Source organism: Ipomoea nil, unplaced genomic scaffold (assembly GCF_001879475.1).
Source record: "Ipomoea nil cultivar Tokyo-kokei standard unplaced genomic scaffold, Asagao_1.1 scaffold2939, whole genome shotgun sequence".
Classification (NCBI taxonomy): domain Eukaryota; kingdom Viridiplantae; phylum Streptophyta; class Magnoliopsida; order Solanales; family Convolvulaceae; genus Ipomoea; species Ipomoea nil.
This window is the reverse complement of record NW_017619367.1, coordinates 121,607-145,474: the sequence shown is the minus strand read 5'-3', so window position 1 is coordinate 145,474 and position 23,868 is coordinate 121,607. Positions and strand designations below refer to the sequence as shown.

The 23,868-nt window shown below is 37.6% G+C and overlaps 2 protein-coding genes across 2 annotated transcripts; one reads left to right on the top strand and one right to left on the bottom strand.

The window, feature by feature from the left end:
* Positions 1–985: 985 nt before the first annotated feature.
* LOC109162332 lies at positions 986–22,391 on the top strand. The gene is made up of 18 exons (XM_019311054.1): positions 986–1,605; positions 1,756–1,804; positions 2,064–2,498; positions 3,201–3,532; positions 3,656–3,847; positions 3,939–4,130; positions 5,268–5,342; positions 5,431–5,497; positions 5,577–6,663; positions 6,751–6,804; positions 7,916–7,990; positions 10,291–10,376; positions 13,198–13,555; positions 14,367–14,625; positions 15,213–15,995; positions 17,263–17,509; positions 17,689–18,498; positions 22,295–22,391. The coding sequence occupies exons 1-17, from the start codon at positions 1,246–1,248 to the stop codon at positions 18,132–18,134; spliced, it is 5,097 nt and encodes a 1,698-aa protein (XP_019166599.1). The 5' UTR covers positions 986–1,245; the 3' UTR covers positions 18,135–18,498; positions 22,295–22,391.
* On the bottom strand, positions 19,577–23,206 carry LOC109162362 (inorganic phosphate transporter 2-1, chloroplastic-like). The gene is made up of 3 exons (XM_019311084.1): positions 22,343–23,206; positions 21,247–21,438; positions 19,577–20,558 (listed from the first exon to the last, which is right to left on the bottom strand). The coding sequence occupies exons 1-3, from the start codon at positions 23,063–23,065 to the stop codon at positions 19,737–19,739; spliced, it is 1,737 nt and encodes a 578-aa protein (XP_019166629.1). The 5' UTR covers positions 23,066–23,206; the 3' UTR covers positions 19,577–19,736.
* Positions 23,207–23,868: the final 662 nt, after the last annotated feature.

Genomic DNA, 23,868 nt, shown 5'->3' with positions numbered 1-23,868 from the left:
GCAGTGTTTTTTTTTTTAGAAAATTGTATTGCAGTGTTTGGTTGGTTTAAAGAATAAAAATGAAATATGTTTTAAAAGGCGTAAATACCCTTATAAAAATATGTGGTGGTGGCGGTGGTGGGGTGGTGATGCTGGGGGTGGTGGCGGCGGCGACGGTGGTGACGACAGTGGCAGTAATAGCGGCGGTGGTGGTGAAATAGGAAATAAATTTAATTAGAGGTAAAATAAGAAATATGTAATTGTGTGTGTTATATATATATATATATATATATATATATATATATATATATATATATATATATATATATATATATATATATATATATATATATATATATATAACACTATGTATGTATGTAAGGGTATTTTTGGTATTTGTAATATAAAAGCTATTCCCATAAGCATGGGAATAGCTAATACCAAGGCCTCTCCTAGGAATGGCTATTCCCTTTGCAAAGGGAATAGGTCATTCCTAGGAATAGTATTCCCATGACAAAGTAACGAACCAAACAATGGAATTAATCTATTATAAGAAATGTCATTTAATTTCTGACCTATTTTATGAACCAAACATGCTATTAGTGTATAAACTAATTAAATTTGAAAGCTTAAAAACTACTCTGTAGTAGTTACTAATTTATTTTGAGACGTTATAAATAAAATGAAAAAATTAACATTTTGGTCCCTCAATTGTTTTTCAATTGTCAATATAGTCTTTAATTTTTAATTTTAACCAATTTGATCATTGAATTGTTCAAAATTTAGTTAATTGAACTCTTTCAGGGGCCAAATTAATAAAATTTTAAAAATATAAAAATTATCATTTTGATTCCTGAAAGGGTTTAATTGACAAAATATATAACAATTTGAAAATTAAAATTGAAATTAAAAACTAAAAACTACATTAACAATTGGGACAATTAAAGCATCAAAATGGTGACTCTACAAAGTATTTTTCAGTTGACAATAAAACAAAGTATTTTCCAGTTTTCTTTCTTTTTTTTTCCTTTTTATCCCCTTGAATTATTGTTTTCGGCGAAAACACCACAGGAGAGGAGATGCATTCTCTAGCTGCAGGTTCGCCGTAATTTTGTAATCCCTCCCTCCATCTCTCACTCTTTCTTCCATTTTCACCGCCGGCGCCGCCACCGCCACCCCCGCCACCCGTCGCAACCAACAAATGCTTGGCAAGTAATTCTTCTTCCAAACCTTAAACCCTAATCCGTAGGATTTATAATATAATTTATGGACTTCCAACATCCTCACGGCTATAACCGACTGCCGCTTCCTCCTCCTCCGCCGTCCATGGCGGATCCTCACTATCCACCACCACCGCCACCACCGCAATCTCAGAGGCCGCCAGTTCCTCCACCCAACTCTTGGTACTCTCCGCAATTCCAGTACCATCCGCCATCGCAGCATTCTCCTTCTCCTCCACCTGCTCATCCTTCACAGCAGTGGGGCCCGCTTCCTCCTCCATATCCTGCGCCTCCACATGCCCCTTATCCTTCCCACCCTCTTCCGCATAGCCACTACCCCCCTCCCCTTCCAACTCGGCCTAATCTTCCTCCTCAAGTTCCACAATCCTACCCTCATGCGAATCAGGTATACATATATAGTTTAATTATCATGTTTTTATGTTTTAATAGGACTTAGGATTCGTGATTGTTGTGTACGGCATTGAAAATCGAAGAAACTAAACTTTCTTTTAAGACTAAAATTTCCTCTCCTTTTTTTTCGATAAATATTTGGCAGGACTGGGGAAATGCAAACTGGGGACATCATCAAACTGTGGAATACTCAGGTCAGTTAAGGTGCCCTTGATGGGTTTTGGATTAATTGCCCCTGCATGCCCAGAGCTTTGATTTGCAGTGAATTTCGTTCTTCTTTCCCCCTTATTCCCTGCTTGATTACATTTTGAATAATTGCAACTGTGAAATGTATGTGGTGTAGCAGTCATTTAATTTTCTGTTGAATTGTGGTTGAACTTATAACATGCCTATGAATACAACCATATTTTGTCATGTTTAAGATTTAGTGCTTAATGTAACCTACTCATCCAGTACCACATAGCAATGAAGAAGATTGGGCTGCAAAGGCCAGAGCATGGGCTGCTGCTAAAGCGGCCTCTGAAAACCAACAGCCACAATTTACACAAGCTGGCAGACTTGAAGAACAAAGTCACTACTATGACCGATATCCCCATTCTGCTGATCCTCATTTCCAAGATTCACAACCAAGAGTTCTGCCACCCAGCTATCAACAGTTTACAGCTCCAGCTGCACGCTCTCAAAATATACCCGGTGGTCACTCAAATGAGTCTGCAGCTATAGGCTTAGGAAAATCTTCTTATGTTCATGATGGGCATTTAGCTTATACTGCTAGGGATGAAAGCTTGGCTGGTGATTCAACAAGTGCATTGCCTCAACAAGGAAACTTGTCTGTAAGTCCATTAGTCCATTGGCCGGAGGTATCTTCTAGTTATTCTTCTGTTGCAGGTAAAGAGTTTGATTAGTATAGTAATTTTGCATCTGAAGCACCTTTTGAAGAGTTACTTCAATTTATCAGCTACTAGCTTACTATTAACCAAATTCCTTTCCTTTTTTTTTTTAATTGTTGTATGCATTATTGTTTTGTATACAGTGAACCATCTGAGATTCAAGATTAAAACTTGCATGATTTTTTTCAGCTAACTGTTATGTATCAGCAGAGACTGTTCATTGCCTACAATCTAGCATCTAGCAAGGGAGACTTATTTATTTTTGTGGTAACCACTGAAAATTTGTACCCTGCAGAGGAGATTCTTAGTTATAAGAAAAATGTTGAGTTGATAGGGTGACTTAACTGGCATAGGAATTGCTGCAGATTACTTAAAAGCCTATTATATCATACAATGGCTATTTCTTGATCTCTTATTGCTTACAATTACAATGCTTCCACCATCTTGCTGTGTACATTGGTAAAATTTTTATTACTTGTATCTTTTTAATGGGAGAGAAGCCTTCTGTATATAGTTCCTATTTCAAGCATGAATGTTCTTGTCATGGATTCAAGTTATTGCGGAATTGCTAAGTCTGCATATTTTGTAATCCAGAAATCCATGCAGATTTTCCAACCTTTTCTTTGATATGATCCAACTCTGTAAGGTTTCATGTCAGACTACCAATAATTAGCTATTTGACTAGTAACTGTAATGACAGGGGAAGAAGTTGGAGATCAAAATGATAAGCTATATAATTCTCAATCTTTGACTGTTACATCTGCTCTACAACATCAAGTAAAACCACCACTACCTGTCGGTCCTGGGTCTACAATGAATGAAGAGCCTCATCATTCATTTGGGGGACAGTTAACTGAGGCTGCAATAAACCCTATGGATAAACCATTAGTGTTTGCACCTCAGGTTAATCGTGACCATGGCTTGCATATGGAATCAAATTATTCATACTCTGATTCAGTGGGTCCTGCAAGTGGTGTTGACCCTGTTTCAGGAATGACTTCTGCTTATGCGTGGCCTCCTGCCACTGCTGGGGTAGCTTATCCTTTCATTCTTCCTTCATAGTCAGAAGAGTAGCAGTTTACTCCTTGTATAATTGTAGTATGGTACTATAGTGGTAACCTCACTTACTGGGTTAATTACTGTATTATGCACCAGGTTGAACCTACCATGGTAGTGCCTTCTCCAGTTCCTGGACTCTCTGCACCAGTTTTTGGGAGGTTACCTGGACCAAACTTCCAGTCCACTGTCCCACCTGTAGGCCCCACTTTTGGAATTACCCCAGGGGCTGCTGGTCCTACTGCTTTTCCTACTGATGCTTATGCAATTTCCACTGACCGACCTAAGAAGGTATAGATTATGTCCTATTGTCCTAAGCCCTACATCCATTGTCAAGACCATTTAATTTTTATTCACATCTTTTATTTTGGAGAATTTTTAGGCTTCTGTGCCTAACTGGCTTAGAGAGGAGATTATTAAGAAGAAAGCTGTCATCACTAGTTCAGCTCCAGACCTCCAAAAGGATGATGCACTTGAAGATGAAGATGTTAACAAGCCTTATAGAAGAGGCGATCAGGGAGATATCAAAAGCGTTGATTCATCAAGATCTACTGAAGGAGAGGATGATGATGAGGTGAGATCATTAACTTTCTCATAATTACTCATTTGGGCTGTGGGCCCATTTTGATTTGGATGAACTTATTTTTGGCTTATTGAGGCTTGTCTGCTGTTATAAGAGCTTATGGCTTCTTAAAATGTGTTTTGAGCTTATTTTGGTAAGATATTTGTTTGACTTTAGTGGTTTGATTTGGTCAAAAGTCAAAACCGCTAAAGTTAGTATTTGGTAAATAGTGGATTACATTAGCTGATTGTGGCCAAAACATTGAAAATAGTAGTTTTTGGGTTAGTGAATTGCATTTATTTAGTTAAAAAAACTATTTTAGACATTAATTTATACTATTAATTTATATTCTACTAATTTATATAATTTATATAATAATTTAAAAATATAATTAATTTATATTTATATTAATTATATTACCATTAATTTATATCTATATAATCATTAAAAAATGTAATCTAAAACCTATTTACTCTGTATCTTCATTTAATTGCATTGTAGGCGCACAAGTTTCTTTGTTTGCTTGTTCCGCAACAATAATAATAATTTTTGAAATTAAATTATTATGAAATTTATATCTAAAATATAAAATACTTTAAGAATAATTAAATAAAAAAATATTCATGTCCTTATAAGTAGTATTATGTTACTAACTAAAACTAAATAACTAATTTACCAGACAACTTTCTATGAACAACTAATACTACTCGCTGGTAAAAGCAACTAACACAATCCATTATTAGCTAATATAATTCACTATCCGCTAATTGCTTAGCACCTCAACAAGTTGAAAGGCTCTTTTCAGGGGCCAGTTTGAAATGTTATATCCATTTAAGTTGTTTTGAGCTTATTGACAAGCACTAATCATAAAAGCACTCATTTAGGCTGTTTATCTAAACTGGGATTAGGCTTCCTTTAAAAATGGTGTCAATCTGTCCAATTTTTGTTCATGCAAATTCTGTGTTTTTTAAGATGCCAGCTTGCCTAAGTTGCTCTTCATGTAAATTCCATATTTTATCTTTTCTTAGACATCTATTTATTTTTATCTTTTGTGGTGTGAGGTTATGAATTTGCTATACTTCTTTGTCAATGGGGCTCTTTAAACATCATTCACTTTGTGATTGGACAAATGTTTGTTTCTCAATGCAGGACGATGCTGACGCTGCCAGAACTGCAGCAATAAATCAGGAAATAAAGCGCGTCTTAACTGAAGTGCTTTTAAAGGTTGCGGCTGATCAATGGTCCAATGGATGAGTATATTTATTTAAAGTTTAAACTCTTATAGACTTTTTAACTTAATGTCTGTTGACAGGTAACCGATGAACTTTTTGATGAAATTGCAACTAAAGTTCTTAATGAAGATGTCCTCAGCATTGAAGGTCAGGTCTTTATTAATTTCCCTCTATCAGTTCGGGCACATTTTTTGAGACTATAAGTTTGTATTGTTACTTTTGCCAGCTGAACCTGATGCTACTCTTTCTAGTCATAAGTTGTCAACATCTGCTCATGCTGTTTTAACTCCCAAGGCCTCTGCTAAGGTTCTTTTACCATTTAAAACTATAGAAGCAGATTCTGATGATGGCAGCAAGAAGTCTAGCTCTGGTTCCCCTGGGAATGTATTGGGTCTTGCTAACTATGAATCTGATGATGATAATGAAATCCAGAGTACTGTTAAGCAGAATCCCAATGAAGATAGCTGTACTGACCAATCAATTGCTATAAAGCAAGTGGACGCCAAGAATCTAATTGGGAATGGAAGTTCACTTAAGAAAATTGAAAAAGTTGGTGGTTTTTCTGATAATGTAGAGCATGCTAGAAAAGGGAGTCCTAATTTTTCATCAATTAATCATGGCAAACTTGCTTCACAGTCAAGTGATGGCAGAGCATCTATTGAATTGGTGCATGGAGATTCTCAACCTTCCTCAAAGGCAAAGTCAGGAGTTTTAGAAGAAAACCTTGCTGAGGAAGTGCCTGTTGAAATTGAAGGGAAAAATGGAAGTGTTGATAAGAAAAAGAGAAAAACCGAAAATTCTCATATTCAGGAGAGCCAAAATAAATCAGGTAAGAGTAATTCCCGTGACAACACTGCAGCTGATTCTAGTAAAGGAAAACACAAAGACAAAGACAATGTCAAGGACAGAACATTTGAGAAGGAAGATTATAACCATAAGAAGCATGATAGACATGTTAAAAATGAAAAATTCAATGATCCAGATCAAAAAGATAAAGTGAAGGATAAAATTGTCAAGTCTGGGGAAAAAGAAAATGAGTCGGATTCAAGGAGAAGAGCTTCTATTGATACCAAGGAAGGTAAGGGGAAGACAGATAGGGAGGGCAGATCAAGTACTAAAGGAGATAGCGGCCGAAGAAGAGAAAAAGTTAAGGATGAAAAAAGAGAAAAATCTAGACGCAAAGATGCAAGTGACTCTGGTAAACATAAGAGACAGCGCTCCTCTTCTGTTGGCAGCAGAGGTAGAGAAAGTAAGGATAATTTAGTTAGCTATCCCACTGATTCAAGTGATGAATCTTCTGATGATTATAAAAGGTTTGCTTCTATTTATTTAATTCTTTCAGTCTCTGGATTTACATCCATGATTCATTTCTTAACTATTTCTATGGGGCGTGCCTGCAGGAAGCTTTATTCAAGAAGACATAGATCACCTTCGCCTGTCAGGTCGAGGAAAAGGTACATTTTGAGGACCTCAACACATGTTATCTTGTTGACCTGTACTGTGCTATGATTTTGTTTATCTTTACTGATGTTTTGGCTTGTATCAGTCTCTTCTTTTCTATCATGAAATACTGCAATTGTTGGGTTCTATTTTATTTTGTACGGACATTTTTCTAGCCTTGGTGTCAAGGGTGTTTTATTTTTGGCAATTTCTTGAATTCTTTAGGTATAAAAATGTGTGTGACTATTATGAAAAGTAGATACACGGTGATGCTGCTGGTGTCTAACTGGGTTCGTGCTGTGTAGATATTGAAATTGTATCTAGCATTATTGTTCCTTTCTTTTTGTTTTTCTTTGGTTCTTTTTGTTTCTTCTGTGGGTCTTTTTTTTTTTTGCCAGGTGGGGGGGGGGGGGGGGGGGGCGGTGGATGTAATTCCAATTTTAATCCCCTCTATTCAAAATCCTTATAGAGAGATTTATGGATAATTGATGTAGTGATTTATAGAGATATAGTATATACTAAAATTGAATTTTGTTAGGTTAAGTGGTTAACTTTTTTAGATGGTGAGGCTTCAGAAAAATGTTTAGAAAAGCTTCAATAGGAAGTAGGAACAATCTTGAGCCTAAGTATGCATGTGTGTGTTTATTGAGATATTATATAGCTGGTTTTGTCTGATTCCTGGTTCACTACCATGGGAATAGACTGACATCACTATGGTTTGGATCCCAGTCTCTTCTTTCCTGGTCTGAACCACCAGCCCAATATTTCATCCATAGTCTTAAATTGCATAAAAGTTGTTTTGACAGCATCATTTTACACCAAAGTGTCACCATTTCTTTGGATGGATGGAATCCACATATAGAACTTTACCTATGAATCAGGTTCATCCATCGAGGTGTTGTTTCTTCCATCCAGATTCAAGTAATTGCTTGTAAGAAGTCCCAATTTGTTAATTTAAAATAGCAATAGGTGTATTAGAACTAGCGAAAGGTATACATAGCAATGATAGCATATCTTAAGAGGCCAAACCTTTTAACCCATTTTAGACAAGGTTGAGAAATTCACGTCCAGAAATTTCTTTATGCTTTCACTCACTGGCTTAGCATGCAATGTTTTCATTTATAGACAAGTTTCGAGGTCTCCTCATAGCAAGCACTCTCAGCGCAGGCATTCTCCCTACTCTTCTCTTGAGACAACCAGGTATGCCGCTTAGTATATTCTTAGATATATCATTTCTTGATATTTTTGGATAACCTGCCATCCCAACAGGTGAAACTTGATAGTCTGGTTGTCAATAGTCCTAGGAATATTATTATTTTGCTTATAAACTGGTTCAAGTTAACTGCAGGAGTAGGAGGTCAAGATCGAGATCTAGGTCAAGGTCTCCAGCCCGTCGGAAGAGATGAAGGTGCGGGGCGACTGTATTAAGGTCGATGAAACTTGTTGAATGTCGGATTTCTCGCGAGATAAGAGGATTTGTTTGCCCATTTGTTACCGAGGGATTTGCCTTATCATCGATTTCAATTGGCAAGGAGAAGAGGCAGGTAGTTGCAATTTGGAGAGGAAAGATTTTGGATGTGTTGTCTGTATTTTTCTGTTTTTTTTTTACCCCCACCAAATAATATATTGTTCTGAGTTGTGGCATATTTAGGCTTGAATGAAATGGTTTGTGTACTCAAAAAGTTGATAGTATTGGCATCCATTCACAGCTTATTTCTTAGAGCAACCACATTTGTGATTTGATGGATTTTTGCAGAGAAAAAACTAAAGAGGAGTTTTTGAACAAATGGGGAGGTTTTTTTTTTTGTTACAGCAAGTTTAAGATTTTGTGGGCTTCATTTTTTGTTAAATTGACACGCAGATCGGCTGTCTGGTGCACTGCTGTGCCCAATATGGCGTGCGTCTAATGACCTTTGTTGTCATTGCAAAAACTTTAAAAAAAATCATAACTAATGAGGTTGCTCTTAGATGTTATTTTGTTCTTGACATATTGAAAGTATCTTGTGGTTTGACAGTGGTCTTGTTTAATAAATGACTGTTAGTTGATTGTGTTAATTAAAGTGTATAACTAGTTGATAACATTAGTTGATTGTAAAAAGTGTTTGGTAAATTAGCTGTTAATTGTTTGGTATAATTTCTTTTTCTAAAAAAACTAATTGAAAAAGTTCTGGAGTTACGAAAAGTTAATTAACCAAACACCTTTTTTTTTTACCAAGTCAAATAGCTAATAGTGGTCAGATAAGTTAAAATTGACCTATAGGTTAACTATTTTATCAAACAGGACCAATATCACTGTTATCATTTTAAATGAAAAGTCATATGTTCAAGTTTCATTCTAATCAAAGATGTTGGTGTAATTATGTAAAAAAAGACCTGTATCATTAAAGCAATTGAACGATCAAACAAAAAAGTGTTTAATTGGATCATTAAAAACTCAAAATTGTAAAAATAATATTTTTTACAGGTTATTTCCAAGTTTATCTTAAATATAATGTTATAATGTCAAATTATATATATAAATTATTTTAATTATTATTTTAAAAAATTAAAAGAAAAAAAAAACAATTTTTTTTTTTTTTTAATTTCAGAAGGTGGAAAAAAATTGCCATCGAATACATACCTTGTTGTATGCTCTTATAAAGAGTTGTCAGCACCTTCAGATCCCGAATGTCCCAGATGGGTCAGTATAGTATTTGTGTACCAAAATGGCTTTCATAAGTCGACATTTATTAGTTCAGTAGTCTCCCAAATTTATTTTATCAAAAAAAAAAAATTTTTTGAAGAAAATTTTATCAAAATTGATTCACAGTTATTTAACAAATTTGCAGCATATTCATCACCAAATTCTTTTAATAAGACACTGTCTAAATTTTAGAGCTAGAAGTGTTGATAGGCTGGTCTCATGTAATCCCTTGAGAACATTTTATGATGTACAACCTACAAACACCAAAGATCCCAAGTCTGGTATCGAATAGGATGAGAAATGAGCAAATTCAACACACAAAGGAAAATGCTGACAAAGTTCATAGAGGAAGTTAAAATTTTCTCATCTTTCACTATTGTTGTATAAAAATATGAATATTATATTTTGGTTCATCCATAATAGAAAAAGGTGGAGGTAGCCACTGGGAACAAAACTAGTTATACAAAAGAAGAGGACTAGGACAACGCCTACGAAACAACCACCGTAAAAAATCCGATCACCAGCCAAATCCAACTCTTGAATGGCAGAGAGCATGTTACCCCAGAAAGCCTCGGCCCATTATGAGTTATGACGAATGCTTCGCTACAGGCTGATCAGCTCCCATTAGTCAAGGAAGAAGATAGATCTTCGGAGAGGGTGTTCAACGATGGCTTAGATACGCAATGAAAAAGTTGAAGAAGTCTGAAATGCTTAGCAGAGGACAGATTTTGAATTTCAAACTTTCTTGTTAAGCTCGAGGGAATTAATTTCTTACCAATGAATTGGATGTTCTCCCACATTTCCTATTTTTGTCCAGATGTACAAGTTGCAATTATATTACTCCTTTGCATGAATCCGCTCATGAAGGTTGTTCGTCGCCGGAAATGGAGAGAAGCTCAAGGGGTAGTGAGTAAAATAACTAAAATATCCTCATTATTTGACTTATTAAATTTTTCTGGTGAGATTTGACCGTCATGACCAAAATGGATAGAAATTGCATAGTCAAATACTAAATTAACATTTTTGAAAGTCAAAGTGTTGCAATTAACACAACTCCAATAGTCATTGGACCAAAATTAAAATTTTCTCTAATTTTTTTATATATAATTTGACATTATGACATCATATTTAAGAGAAATTTGGAAGTAACATGTAAAAATGATATTTGCACAATTTTTGTGTTTTTAATGATCCAATTGCACTTTTTTTTCGTTCGATGGTTCAATATTTCAATTGCACAATATTTAAAAATTTAGTGACCTATTTGACACATTTTCCTTTATATTATAAATATAATAATAATAAAGTAATAATAAAATAACAAATTAAAATTAAAAAGAAAATAAAAGTCAATTGCAAACTTGCTATTATAGCAAGCTTGCAAGTCACATAAGCGAGTATATTTTACATGGACTCTCAATTTCTACTCTCTATGACATGACATACTTTGATTGCTTAATTTAATAAGGAGTTATGCTGTTTATCCCTTCCTTTGTTTCTTCCTCCAATCAAATTTGAACACAAGTGGGAGTAAAAGTTGGAATTAGGTTTTTGAGAGTCTATGAATTATTTTTCGTTCAAGAAAAGTGTAAATTTAGTGAAAAATATTATGTGCACTCTTATTTTTTACTCCCAATTTTTACTACCACACACAAAATTTTAATGTAGACATTTGTATTGGAACCCATATGAAAAAAGTAATTTATCAAAGTCTGCCATATTATAAAATAAAATTGAGAGAGTAAGATATTTGAGAGTACATGTAATAAAACTCAAATTTAGTTCCTAATTATTATCATGACATTGACTTTTTATTCTTTTGGTCTTTTAAGTTAGATAAGAAATGTGTAAATTTAGTTTCTAATTATAATCATTGAGAGATATATAATGGTTATTTTGGTTTGGTTTTTCAAAAGGTAAAATTAGCTAGCTATTATAATAATTAAATAGCTATGTATTATAATAATCAATTAGTGACTAAAAAGAATGATTTTTCGTAATATATTTTAATACATGTCAGGTAATGCACTGTCACCTAATCCATTATTATTTTTGAAATTGCAAGATACCCACCCCACCCAAGGTGTTCAAATATAATTGACTTCATCGGTTTCATTTTAATGGTCAAACTGTTTTTTTTTTTTTTTTTTTTTTGAACTTATTTAGTTTAGTATTTTTTTTTTAGTTATTTTTAAATTTATATTTTTGTATTTAATAATATTTTAATGTAATTTTAAATAAATACATTTTATATACTAATACTATTAAATTTAACCTTTTGAAAAATTAAATTAAATAACATTGAGTAAACACAAAATAGGACTTGGAGAGAGAAGAAAATGGAACCTGGACTAATAAAAGAGTAATACTACATGTACTCCCACTTTTTACTCCATTTTGTACTCTCTGCTGAAGTGTCATTATTTGATTGGTTTAAATAACAAAGTGGGCCATTGATTTTCTTTTTTCACTTGAATTCATTGGTACATGTGGCGGATGTTTATACTCCATGGGAGTACATATAGTATTTTTCCTAATAAAAAGATTGCATTTTTCTGAGGTTTTGACTTTGGGGGGAAACCACTCGTCTATTCGGATTTCGGAGGCGGCTCCGCTTGCAGTTTCAACGCCTACCTTTCAAAAGTTATTATAGCGCAATATATATATATATATATATATATATATATATATATATATATATATATATATATATATATATAGGGTCAGGTTCCTGTGAGGTCAGGTCTTCCTGTGCGGTTAGTGTGGCATACACCATTAGTATGCATAAATGCACCACACAATATTCCTAAATATACCATTATGTGTGGTGTATTTTTTGACATTTCATTCTAGTGTATTTTCGAATACTGTATGATGCATTTATGCATACCTAATGGTGTATGCCGCACTGACCGCATGGAAAGACCTGACCTCACAGGAACCAATATATATATATATATATATATATATATATATATATCAAATGCAGACAAATTTTTCCTACGGACTGCACTATCGGATATGCATAACAACGTGATCAAAAATATATAAAAGCACCACAAAAATGTACCATAGCCTGGGAGGTGCGATCATACACATCCACGTATGCATAAATGCATTATCATGTGTTTAGAAATGTATGCATTGCATACCTGGTATTGCATGGTAGCATGACTGCACGGAAAAGTCTGTCCGTACAAGATTTTATATATATACATATATATATATATATATATATATATATATATATATATATATATATATATATATATTATTTTTTTTGGAATAATTTATTTATTTTATTTATTTATATATATGGCGGCATGACCGGAAAGGTCTGTCCGTACAAGAATATTATATATATATAGTATGTAATATGTATGCAATGCATGATCCGAGGAGCGCCTCACATGCCTGCCTGCCAGCCAGCCAGCAATCGCGCCATTTGGGTGTGTGTGGAGGTTGCAACCTTTTCACGTTTCTAGCGTTTTGCTTCTCATGGCTCAGTTGCTTGCTCATACCCCAAATTCATTGATGAAACAATATCAGAACACCTCTTCTTCATCATCAACTCTTCTCATTAATTTTTAATTTTTCAACCTGCAACAATGAAGTTCAACTCTTCCGTTTTTACTCCCCGTTTCTACTACAACAAGGTAAAAATGTAAATTAAACTCATAAACTAACTCTTCATTTTACGTTTCTTTTGTGGGTGTGTGTGAAGCTAGTGAATCTGATTTACAGGCATTGGTACAAGGGCTTTGGTTGATATGGGCATTTGGGTTTCTGTTGATTGGCGTATCCTTGTATGCAACTCAGCTGTTGCCTTCGTCTTCTCTCAAATATCATCACACCAAGAATCTGCTTGGTGATTTGGGTGAAATTGGCCCTAAAATCACCATTTTTACAGCTCCCAGACCTTTTGATGGTGTGGTTGGGGAAACGCAGAATCTTGCTGTTAGATCATGGCTTGGCTTATCACCTCACATTAACGTTGTGCTTTTCACCCAACACCCTTCTGCTTTCTCTTTTGCTAAACCATTTGGTTCCCGGGTCACCGTTCAGCCCAACATTGATTTCTCGTAAGCCCCTTTCTTTAATTTGCATTTTCAATGCCTATTAATTGTTAATGTTAATTAGTATCTAGTGCTTATTACTATGCCAAAAACTATAGCTACTATGGGTAACCCAACCAGGATGACAAGAGATCTACACTTATAATAACGAGGACACGAGTTTGACTTCTTGTCCCCTTAATTGTTTGAGCAGTCAGTTATAGGTAACCTAGGCTAGTTTACTTTCTTTTGGTCCTTTGTTAACTAGGCTCATAAGGCAAGGTTTACTTACATTCGAAAAAAAAGTTATAGCTAGCAGTGAATGCGCAATTTTATTTCTTGACCACCATCACATTTTTGAAGGTGAGGGCAAACTTTTATGTCACCATGATACACAGTGTTGTGTGGACCATAAAAAAAGTACATTTTTAATATATTAAAAGTACATTATTTGTGTATTGAATGTACATTATTTGATAGTATATAAAATAATATACTTTTAGTACTCAAATAATGTACTTTTTATTCGTGGACATGGTTCATAGAATAATGATTGGAGAGCCCGGCTGTTGGACTTAGTTATTTACCGGTCTTCGCCCAACAATTTCCCTAGTCACATGGAGCTGGACGTGGCCCTTACCGGCCTCTGCCCAACAGGCTGGACATGGCCCTTACCGGCCTCTGCCCAACAGTTAATAATAATTAAGTTCAGAAAAAAAAAGCAGCATCTATGTAATGTAGGATCACTTATTCAGCATCTTGTGTTTTGTGAACAGACATACAGACATGGTGAAATGGAGAATCTTATGTGTGCCTGAATGTTTTTGTTTCTGTACAGATTCATTGGTACACCATTCTTTCACTCTATGGTGGCCAATTCACAGGCATCCTCATCAGATGTTTCTGTTTTGATTCATCCTCAAACTGTTCTCTTGTCTGACTTCATTTTGACTGTGAGACATGCTTACAAACTTGATCATGATTGGCTCCTTTTCGCGTCGTCTAGAAAAATTTCCTACTTCCCATTTCACTTGGATGCAGATGGAAAACAATGGCTCACAGATGATGATGATGGCACGTTGGTTGATATTGACAAGGTACGTATGAAGGAACCTGGTAAATAAATACTTATTCAGTTGCATCATGGGGGGCATTGGGGAAATTACATATGATGTTAAATTGTGTGTTAGTATCAATAGCTTACCACTACGCCAAAAGTTATAACTAATAGTGAAGGCACAACTTTTTTTCCGTCACATTTCCTAGAGGCTAGATGCTGGAATTAGCCTTTTAAGCCCTAAGCCCTTTACCGGCCTCTGCCTAGCAATCCCAAGTCCTACCGGGGGTGCTGTACTTGACCTTTTAAGCCCTTTACCAGCTTCTGCCTAACAATCCCACCGGGTGCTGGACTTGACCTTTTAAACTCTTTACTAGCCTCTGCTTTGGACTTGACCTTTTAACAATCCCACCAGGTGCTAGACTTTGCCTTTTAAGCCCTTTACCGGCCTCCGCCCAACAATCCCTAGTCATCGAGTGGATTTGGTCCTTACCGGCCTCCGCCCAACAGATACACCAATGTATTTATAGGCCGCACAACTCAATATACTCCACTCATATTCCTTATATAAGACAAACTCCTATTTCTTATATGAGACAAACTCAAAATTCTGTAATCTTTGCACAGATGCAGGGACTTCTTTCAAAGGAACAGCAGTGGTACCCTTGTCAAGGACAGATTCTAATTGCCTGGAACAATGCAGCAGATATTCCCCTGCATAATGGGATCCTCCCACCTTTTCTATATGGAAAGGGATTTCACAACCTTTGGGTTATCAATGAAGCTTTTCGATCTGATTTCAGATTTGTCTTTGATGCTAGTTGGGCCATTTCTAATTTATATCTCCATCACCCTGACCTGAAGTACAAAAAGTCAAGTGAAGGATTAATGATGGATACAGCTCCTGAAGAAAGAATTTGGGAGTTTATGGGGAACTCTCTCCTGGCTACACAGTACGGATCATTGTATTTCCATGAAACCACATTTTCCAACTTGTTTAGATTGTTTAAGTGTGGAGGGCACTATCTTTTCGCAAACACTGCAGAAAACATTGTTTACCGTCTAGGATACAAGAAACCATTCAGCTTAAAGAAGAGTTGGCTTATGCATAAATCAACAGAGGAGGAGAAGATTTTAAATTGTATTGCTTCTTTGGAATCAGTAGACAGTATTAAAGACTGCTCTCTCATGGATCAGCTCAATCTGTCAACACCGATTTCGCTTCCACTACCATTTGAATCTTTACTTTCAATGTGTGCTGGCCAGAACAAGACGGTTGTGCTGGCAGTTGTTGGATACAGTTACAAGGACATGCTAATGAGTTGGGTGTGCAGGATGCGGCATCTTCAGATATTTAACTTTTTAGTATGTGCCCTTGACAATGAAGTCTATGATTTCTCTATCTTACAGGTAGTATCTTGTCTTCACTGCTTCTCTGAGCTTAACTTTAGGGTTGATGTTAGGACATTTTTGAGACGTTGGGTGCTGGACTTGGCCTTTTAAGCCTTTTACCGACCTCTGCACTTGGCCTTCTAAGGCCTTTACTGGCCTCCACCCAACAATTCCCACCTCCCAGCACCCACCAATCTTAAATGTTATTGCTGAGCACCAACCAGTCTTCGGCTCTTATACCCAGGGTTGTAAAAATCCCGCCTAGGCACCGAGTAATCGGCGCCTAGGCGCTAGGCGCCCATAGGCCGTGGCGATTTCCGCCCTAGGCTCCCGCCTAGGAAACCGGCCGCCTAGCGCCTAATTTAGCCGCCTAGCGCCTAGTTCAGCCACCTAGTGCCTAACTCGTCCGATTACGCCGAGTTAACTCGTCAATTTCTGTCGAGTTAGTCGAGTTAACCTGACCGACTCGACCTTGCTAATTTTTTCCATTTATATGACATATACATATAATATGACATATATACACTCGTAGACTAGTTTGATACTTTCAATCTTTGGATGATTGAAGTATTTGGGTATTTCATTTGAGTTTTTATTTTATTTTATAATATTCTTTTGATGTTTTGACTTATTAATTGTCATTATGTCATTTATTTGGATGTGTTATTTGATTGAATGTTGAAAACAGCCTCATTAAAATTGTCAAATTGCAAGTCTGGTATTGTTTTTTTCGCGACCGCCTAGCGCCGCCTAGATTCCGCCTAGGCGCCGACTAGGCCGCTTAGGCGCTAGGCGCTGCCCGGGCGCCCGACTAGCGCCCAGCGCCTACTGCAACCATGCTTATACCACTTGTTAGGATCAAATGCTTACTATTACGCCAAAAGCTATAGCTAGTAGCGAAGGTGCAACTTTATTTCCTTATAGACCGCCATCACATTTTCGAGACTCGGGTGGTATACTTGGCCTTTTAAGCCCTTTACTGGCCTTCGACTAACAATCTCCAGCCACCGGGTGCTAGACTTGGCCTTTTACCGGCCTCCACCCAACACTTGATATCCAGGGTTCCTTCTTGCAGTTGATGGAAAACTTCCATTGTTGTAATATATTTTGTTTTACTCACCATTGCAAAATTTGAACTTAGTGCTGATTGCATATATCTCTGTTGCTGCCTTTCTTAGCAGCACAATTTAGTTTAATGTTTGAACCTTCTCCCTTCTTTAGAATGCTAGTTTCTTGTCCTTATCACTTTGTTACTAAAACTATACAATGGAAATCTGTATGCTAGGGCCTTCCTGTCTTTAAGTATTCGTCTATTGAAACGAATATCAGCTTTGATGACTGTCACTTTGGAACGGAGTGTTTTAAAAGAGTAACCAAAATCAAGTCCAGAATGGTTCTGCAGATACTGAAGATGGGCTACAATGTACTAATGAGCGATGTCGATGTTTACTGGTTTAAGAACCCGTTGCCCTTGCTTAGCTCCTTCGGGCCAGCAGTTCTAGTGGCACAATCCGATGAGTACAATGTAACAGGTATTTTATTACTTCAAAAGATTGTTGTGTCCGTACTAAATGATGAAAATCAGTAGGATTTTATATGTAGATTCATAATTCCAGTCTCGTATAATTCGGATGCAAGTAGAAGACGATTTGTCATCATTCCTTATGTAATTTGGTTTATTATGATAAATCATTTTATCTTCTCCTTGCAGGGGCAATCAACTTGCCTAGACGATTGAACTCTGGTTTCTATTACGCCCATTCAGATCGGGCTACAGTTGCTGCGTTGGAAAAGGTTGTTATGCATGCAGCAACTTCAAATCTGTCAGAGCAGCCGAGCTTCTATGATGTATTGTGTGGTGAAGGTGGATCGAATCGTATAGGTGATAATAGATGCTCAGAACCCGAAACAAATCTTACAGTTCATTTCTTAGACAGAGACCTCTTTCCAAATGGTGCATACCAAGGTCTATGGGAGGAAAGAAATGTCAAAGAAGCTTGCGTGAGAAGGGGTTGCTTTGTTCTCCATAACAATTGGATTAGCGGGCGACAGAAGAAACTGGAGCGTCAGGTATTATCAGGACTATGGGATTACGATATCAGCACTAGGATGTGTCTGAAGAGCTGGCACGATACCAAATCCGTGAGTTATTTTTGAAAACGAATGGGGAAATGAATGAGCTGCCTGTCTGCTTTGTGCTTCTTGGGCACCAGACCATGATGTTTATCTACTAAGACTTTGCAAGTCACAAATGGAAATTGTTGGGTGGAGGGAGGCCGGTAAAGGGCTTAAAAGGCCAAGTCCAGCACCCAGCGTCTCGAAAATGTGATGGCTGTCTATAAAGAAATAAAGTTGCGCCTTCGCTACTAGTTATAACTTTTGGCGTAGTGGTAAGCGCTTTCAGATGGAAGAACTGTGGTAAGCGCCTTCGCTACTAGCAAGAAGGTGGCATAGCATAGCAGATAACAGAACTGTGGAAGGAAAGTCAGATGGAAGCCAAGTTAAGGAGCTTTCTCCACAGGTATTTTCTTTGCCCATCTGATCTTGTCTACTCTCTTCTGGTATGCCTATTTCTTTTTTTTTTTTTTTTTTGCATTCTTACTACATGTCATACTGTGATTTTTATGTTAGAGAGCACTTATAAATCATTCTCACACGATTGTGTTAGGATCAAGCGCTTACCATTTACGCCAAAAGCTATAGCTAGTAGCAAAGACACAACTTTATTTCCTTATATAGACATGGTTTAAAAAATCGTTAGGCACTCCTCGGGCGCCTAGGCGGCGATTAATCAGTGCCTAGGGCGCCTAGGCGGCGATTAATCAGCACCTAGGTGCCCGTGCATTTTTTATTTTATATTTTAACTTTAAAAATTTGTTTAAAATTTTTTAAGACTTAATAATTATAAACTATTTAATAATTTAATAGTTAATACTAAAATATTAAATATTAACCTAAAAAACATCTAGAGTATGAACAATTTAGGGTTATCTCGTTCAAAATGATGTCGTTTTGAGTGAAATAACCCATTTAAAAAAGAAGGGAACAATGGCTAATCCGCCGACTAGGCGACCTAGTCAGTGCCTAGGAGGCCTAGTCCGCGCCTAGGAGGCCTAGGCGATCAACACCTAGTCGGCCAGCCGCCTAGACCACCGATTTTGGTGATACGTTAGGCGGCCGGCCAGCGCCTAAGCGCCGATTAATCGGTGCCTAGGCGGGATTTTTGCAACACTTAATTATAGATTGCTATTACATTTTCGAGACGCTGGGTGCTAAACTCGGCCTTTTAAAGCTTTAACCGGCCTCCGCCCAACAATCCCCTAGCCACCGGGTGCTAGACTTGGCCTTTACCAGCCTCCGCCCAACAAATTGCTTATATGTTGCTTACTGTTATGTTAACTATGGTATGAATGGTGATTTGAATGAGAAAGAGGACAACTTAACTGCCTCTAGTTTTTGCAGACAGTGCATATTCAATATTTTACATCATGATGGCAAACATTCTGTTGATTTTTGAGGGAAAAAAAACTTCACACTTAGTCTCCTTCAGCTTCTTCTTGATTGTTACTAGCTGATGAATTACTTGATTGATAAATATGTAGGTGTTAAAAATTCATCTTTATTTGCAGCAAAGACTTAGACTTAGCTCAGTCTAGGCAATTACATTAAGTTCCAAAAATTGATGTGATTTTTAATTAATCACATACATGAAGAACAGAAGAAGTGTTCCATGTTTTAATCTTCTTTCTAATGTTTTCATTAAAGCATGCAAGACAATAGCTTAGTCAATACCCATGTGTAGATAACGGCTAAGGTGGCGCCAACAGGAATAGTCACTACCCAAGAAGTTACGATCTCCCTTACTGTTTCTGCTCTTACGCTGTTTAACCCCCTCGCGAATCCTACCCCCATAACAGCGCCCACTAGAGTGTGGGTAGCTGAGATAGGTAGCCCGAGCTTGGAAGCAACGAGAACCACCGATGCAGCTGCAAACTCGGCAGCAAATCCTCTTGTTGGTGTTAGTTCTGTGATCTTCTTCCCGATGGTCGATATCACTCTGTAGCCCCACATCGCTAGCCCTGCAACAATCCCGAATCCACCCCAAGCCAGAACATCATTAGGAATAACAATCTGAGTCCCGTTAAGTCCACCTTGAAGGATTGTTAGTGCTGCAGCCAAAGGGCCTATTGCGTTGGAGACATCGTTCCCACCATGAGCAAATGACATAAAACAGGCCGAGAGGACTTGCATGTACCCAAACACTCCATAAACTATCTCTAGTTGGGTTCCCTTGGGCCCTGCAATATCTGAAAGGAATCCTATATTCTGGACAGTTTCTGCCTTAGGTTCTGCAGATCCATTTGAATTAGTTTTGACCAGGAGGTGACCTAGTTGTCTCCTAATGATTCTGTCAACTACTATAGCACCAATACTGCCAATTGCTAGAGCCTGGGCTAGAGCTATGGGAAGTGTCTTGCTGAGAGGGAAGGCTGAAAATGAGATCCCGGTAACGCCAAGAAAGACAGCAATTGGCGCAGCAGCAGCAGCAGCTTGCCCGGGATTCTTAGCGCTGTAAACGAACTAGAAATAGCAAATAGAACGAGAATTAGGGATCGCATAGTAAGTAATTTGTTAAGATCAAGTGCTTACCACTACGCCAAAAGCTATAGCTGATAGCAAAGGCGCAACTTTATTTCTTTATAGACCACCATCACATTTTCGAGAGGCAGGGTGCTGGACCTGGCCCTTTACCAGCCTCTGCCCAACAATTCCCCCTCCCAGCATCTACTAGTCTTAACTGCACAGTTTTTGTGCGCTTACCACTACGCCAAAAGCTATAGCTAGTAGCGAAGGCGCAACTTTATTTCTTTATAGACCGCCCCTTCACATTTTCGAGAGGCAGGGTGCTGGACCTGGCCCTTTACCGGTCTCTGCCCAACAATTCCCCCTCCTAGCATCTACCAGTCACTGCACAGTTTTTGCACGCTTACCACTACACCAAAAGCTATAGCTAGTAGCTAAGGCGCAACTTTATTTCCTTATAGACTACCATTACGTTTTCGAGAGGCAGGGTGTTGGAGTTGGCCCTTTACTGGCCTATGCCCAACAATCCCCCTAGCCACCAATTGCTGAGCTTGGCCCTTTACTGGCCTCCGCCCAACATAATTCTGTAGCCGCCTAGCAGGTAATTAGGTTACATGTGATGGCTAATGCATTCTGAAGAAACAAAGTAGTTTCTGTACTTGAGAGAATATAGTGAGTACCATACCCTGCGGATGCATTTGTAGACAATGAATGAAACCATTGCTCCCAATAGAGGTGAGATTACCCAGGAACTAGTTACCCTTGCTAGTGAACTCCAGAATACAGCACCAGTTCCTCCATATGCAAGACCAAATCCAACCATGGATCCTACTATGCAATGTGTTGTAGAGACTGGCCAACCATAATATGATGCAACCTGCATTGTGTATAGGTGATTTTGAGCTTTAGGAATGTCTGCATTTCTGAATTGAAATTGTCAAAACCCCACGGTTTTAGAAAATAGTTGCTAAATTCATATTCTGACATTCCCAGACTAATTGTATTGTAAGAATTTCTATTTGGACATCAACATGTTAGCCAGAATGGGAGGAAAGCTTATCCTTTTGTCACAGATGAATGAATATTAGAGTTCATTGCACACACCATTATTCTGACTTTCATAATTACGTTATCAAAGAAGTTTACTTACCTGCCAGTCTTAACTGCATAGTTTTTGCTTCCCCCTCCCAGCACCTGTCAGCCTTAACTACACAGTAGACTCGAATCCGTAACCTGGCTCTAATACCACTTTGTTAGGATCAAGTGCTTACCACTACGCCGAAAGCTATAGCTCATAGCGAAGGTGCAACTGTATTTCCTAATATACCGCCACATTTTCGAGAGGCAAGGTGCTGGACTTTGCTCTTCACCAACCCCCTCTCAACAATTTCGCTAGCCACCAATTACTGGACTTAGCCTTTCACTGGCCTCCGCCCAACAACATCATATATTCTTGTTTGATTGGTGATCCAAGGAAAGATCTTCTTCTCTGCTTTAATGTTCCTTAGTATAACTCCTATCAATATAATGTACACATATTTTTTTGCAAGACTTGATATGAAAATACCATTTAAAGGTTCATAATACAGTGAAGCGGCCCAATTTCTACTAAGTTCTTTAAGTATGAGTGGAAATATTGAGATATCTTGTAATTCTTTAGTGCTTCAATCTGAGTAGCTATTGACATGAAACTTTTCTAGATCTTTAACATTCGTAATTTCGTATATTTGCAGTTGATATGGACAATAATGAAGAAATGAAGATAAGAAAGTAGGACACACCTGCAGCCATGTTCCTGCAGCAGCCAATGAAGAAAGTAGACCAGCAAACAGCAGAGTATCCTTTCCTTGGAAAACATTGGCAACGAGAATTCCCTTCTGCATCGTACTTGTCACGTGTGTTCCCATCAACAATGCCCCTGAGAACTCCAAGATTCCAGCTGTCACAACGGCCTGTCTGAGCGACAAGGCGCCTGATCCGACTGAAGTCCCCATTGCATTAGCCACATCGTTGGCTCCAATGTTCCAAGCCATGTAGAACCCGAGCAAGAGAGTCACATACGACAAAACCTTGTGTTTGAAGGCCAATCCCGGGCCAAAAGACTTCATGAAAAAGGGGAAAGTCAAGGCTGCCAATGCGATACAGATTGATATAGCAGAAGCTGTGGTTGAAGATATGTTAAAAGCCTGCGCCATTCCAGGCATATTGTTGTCATCTTCAGAACTCGAACCTTCTTGATTATGCAGTCCTTTAGCTTCAAATTTCTCGTTCCTATCCCCCTCAGCTTCAGCAAAAGATGAAAGGGAAGCGAAAGGCGGGTGAATGAAGCTGGAGTTCCTCAATCTGACATGCGAAAGATTCAAACTCTGGGGCTTTAGAACTCTGGGAAGTTGTGTTTCATTGGGGATGATAACACAGAGCCTGTGTTCAGCAGGGATGTAAATATGAGATTTATGAACTAAGGAAAGTGTGTTTCTTGCAGAAAGGCACTGAGAGTAAGTCATGGCTAGATTGGGAAAGGAGAAGGCTGAGAGAAGCTGGAGAGACCAAAAAAGAAAAAAAAGAAAAAAGGGAAGAAGAAAGTAAGGGTGTCAATGAAGTTGATTCACAGCCATGGAATGTGGTCCAGGAGGAAAAGGAGAAGAGTAGTTGGTGGAGGATCAAGAGAATAGGGGTAGTTTTATCATGGATAAGTTTGTGTCTTTTAACATATGGATATAAATGAAATGAATGTTCAAATCCTTGGCTTTATGTATGGAGCACTCTTAAATCTTCTTGTCAATTGTCCCACCCAATAGAGGTGCTTACAATTCAGCGAGAGAATTAGTCTGTCCAACGGTGGAAACCCCGAGCTACACAAAAAAAAATTGAAATGGTAACTCATGGCTCAGCAGACAGGGTCGGATCTGTCCACTTTTGGCATAATCCTGACACTGCCGCTGTTGAGTTTATATTATTCTTCACATTGTCATCGCTGAGATTCGAACATTAATCTCTTCTCTCAAATATTATCTATTGAATCATTGAACTAAACCCGTGTGCGCAAAGAAAGTGCAGCCAACAAGATTCGAACCTATGAAATCTTGTTTTCATTATCTTCAAGAAAAAAGAAAGTCTTGTTTCATTTTTAATGTCAAGAAATCAAGCATCCTGGAGGAATGTGGAGAGAGTGGATTAGGGTTTGGTGTACTTTGAATGAGTGGTGATTATTGTTTCTCAAAGGGCCACACCATCTGCATGTCCACTAGTTTTTTAAGTCAAAAAATCACAACAAAATAAAACCAAAACTCTGATAAACGTTCACATT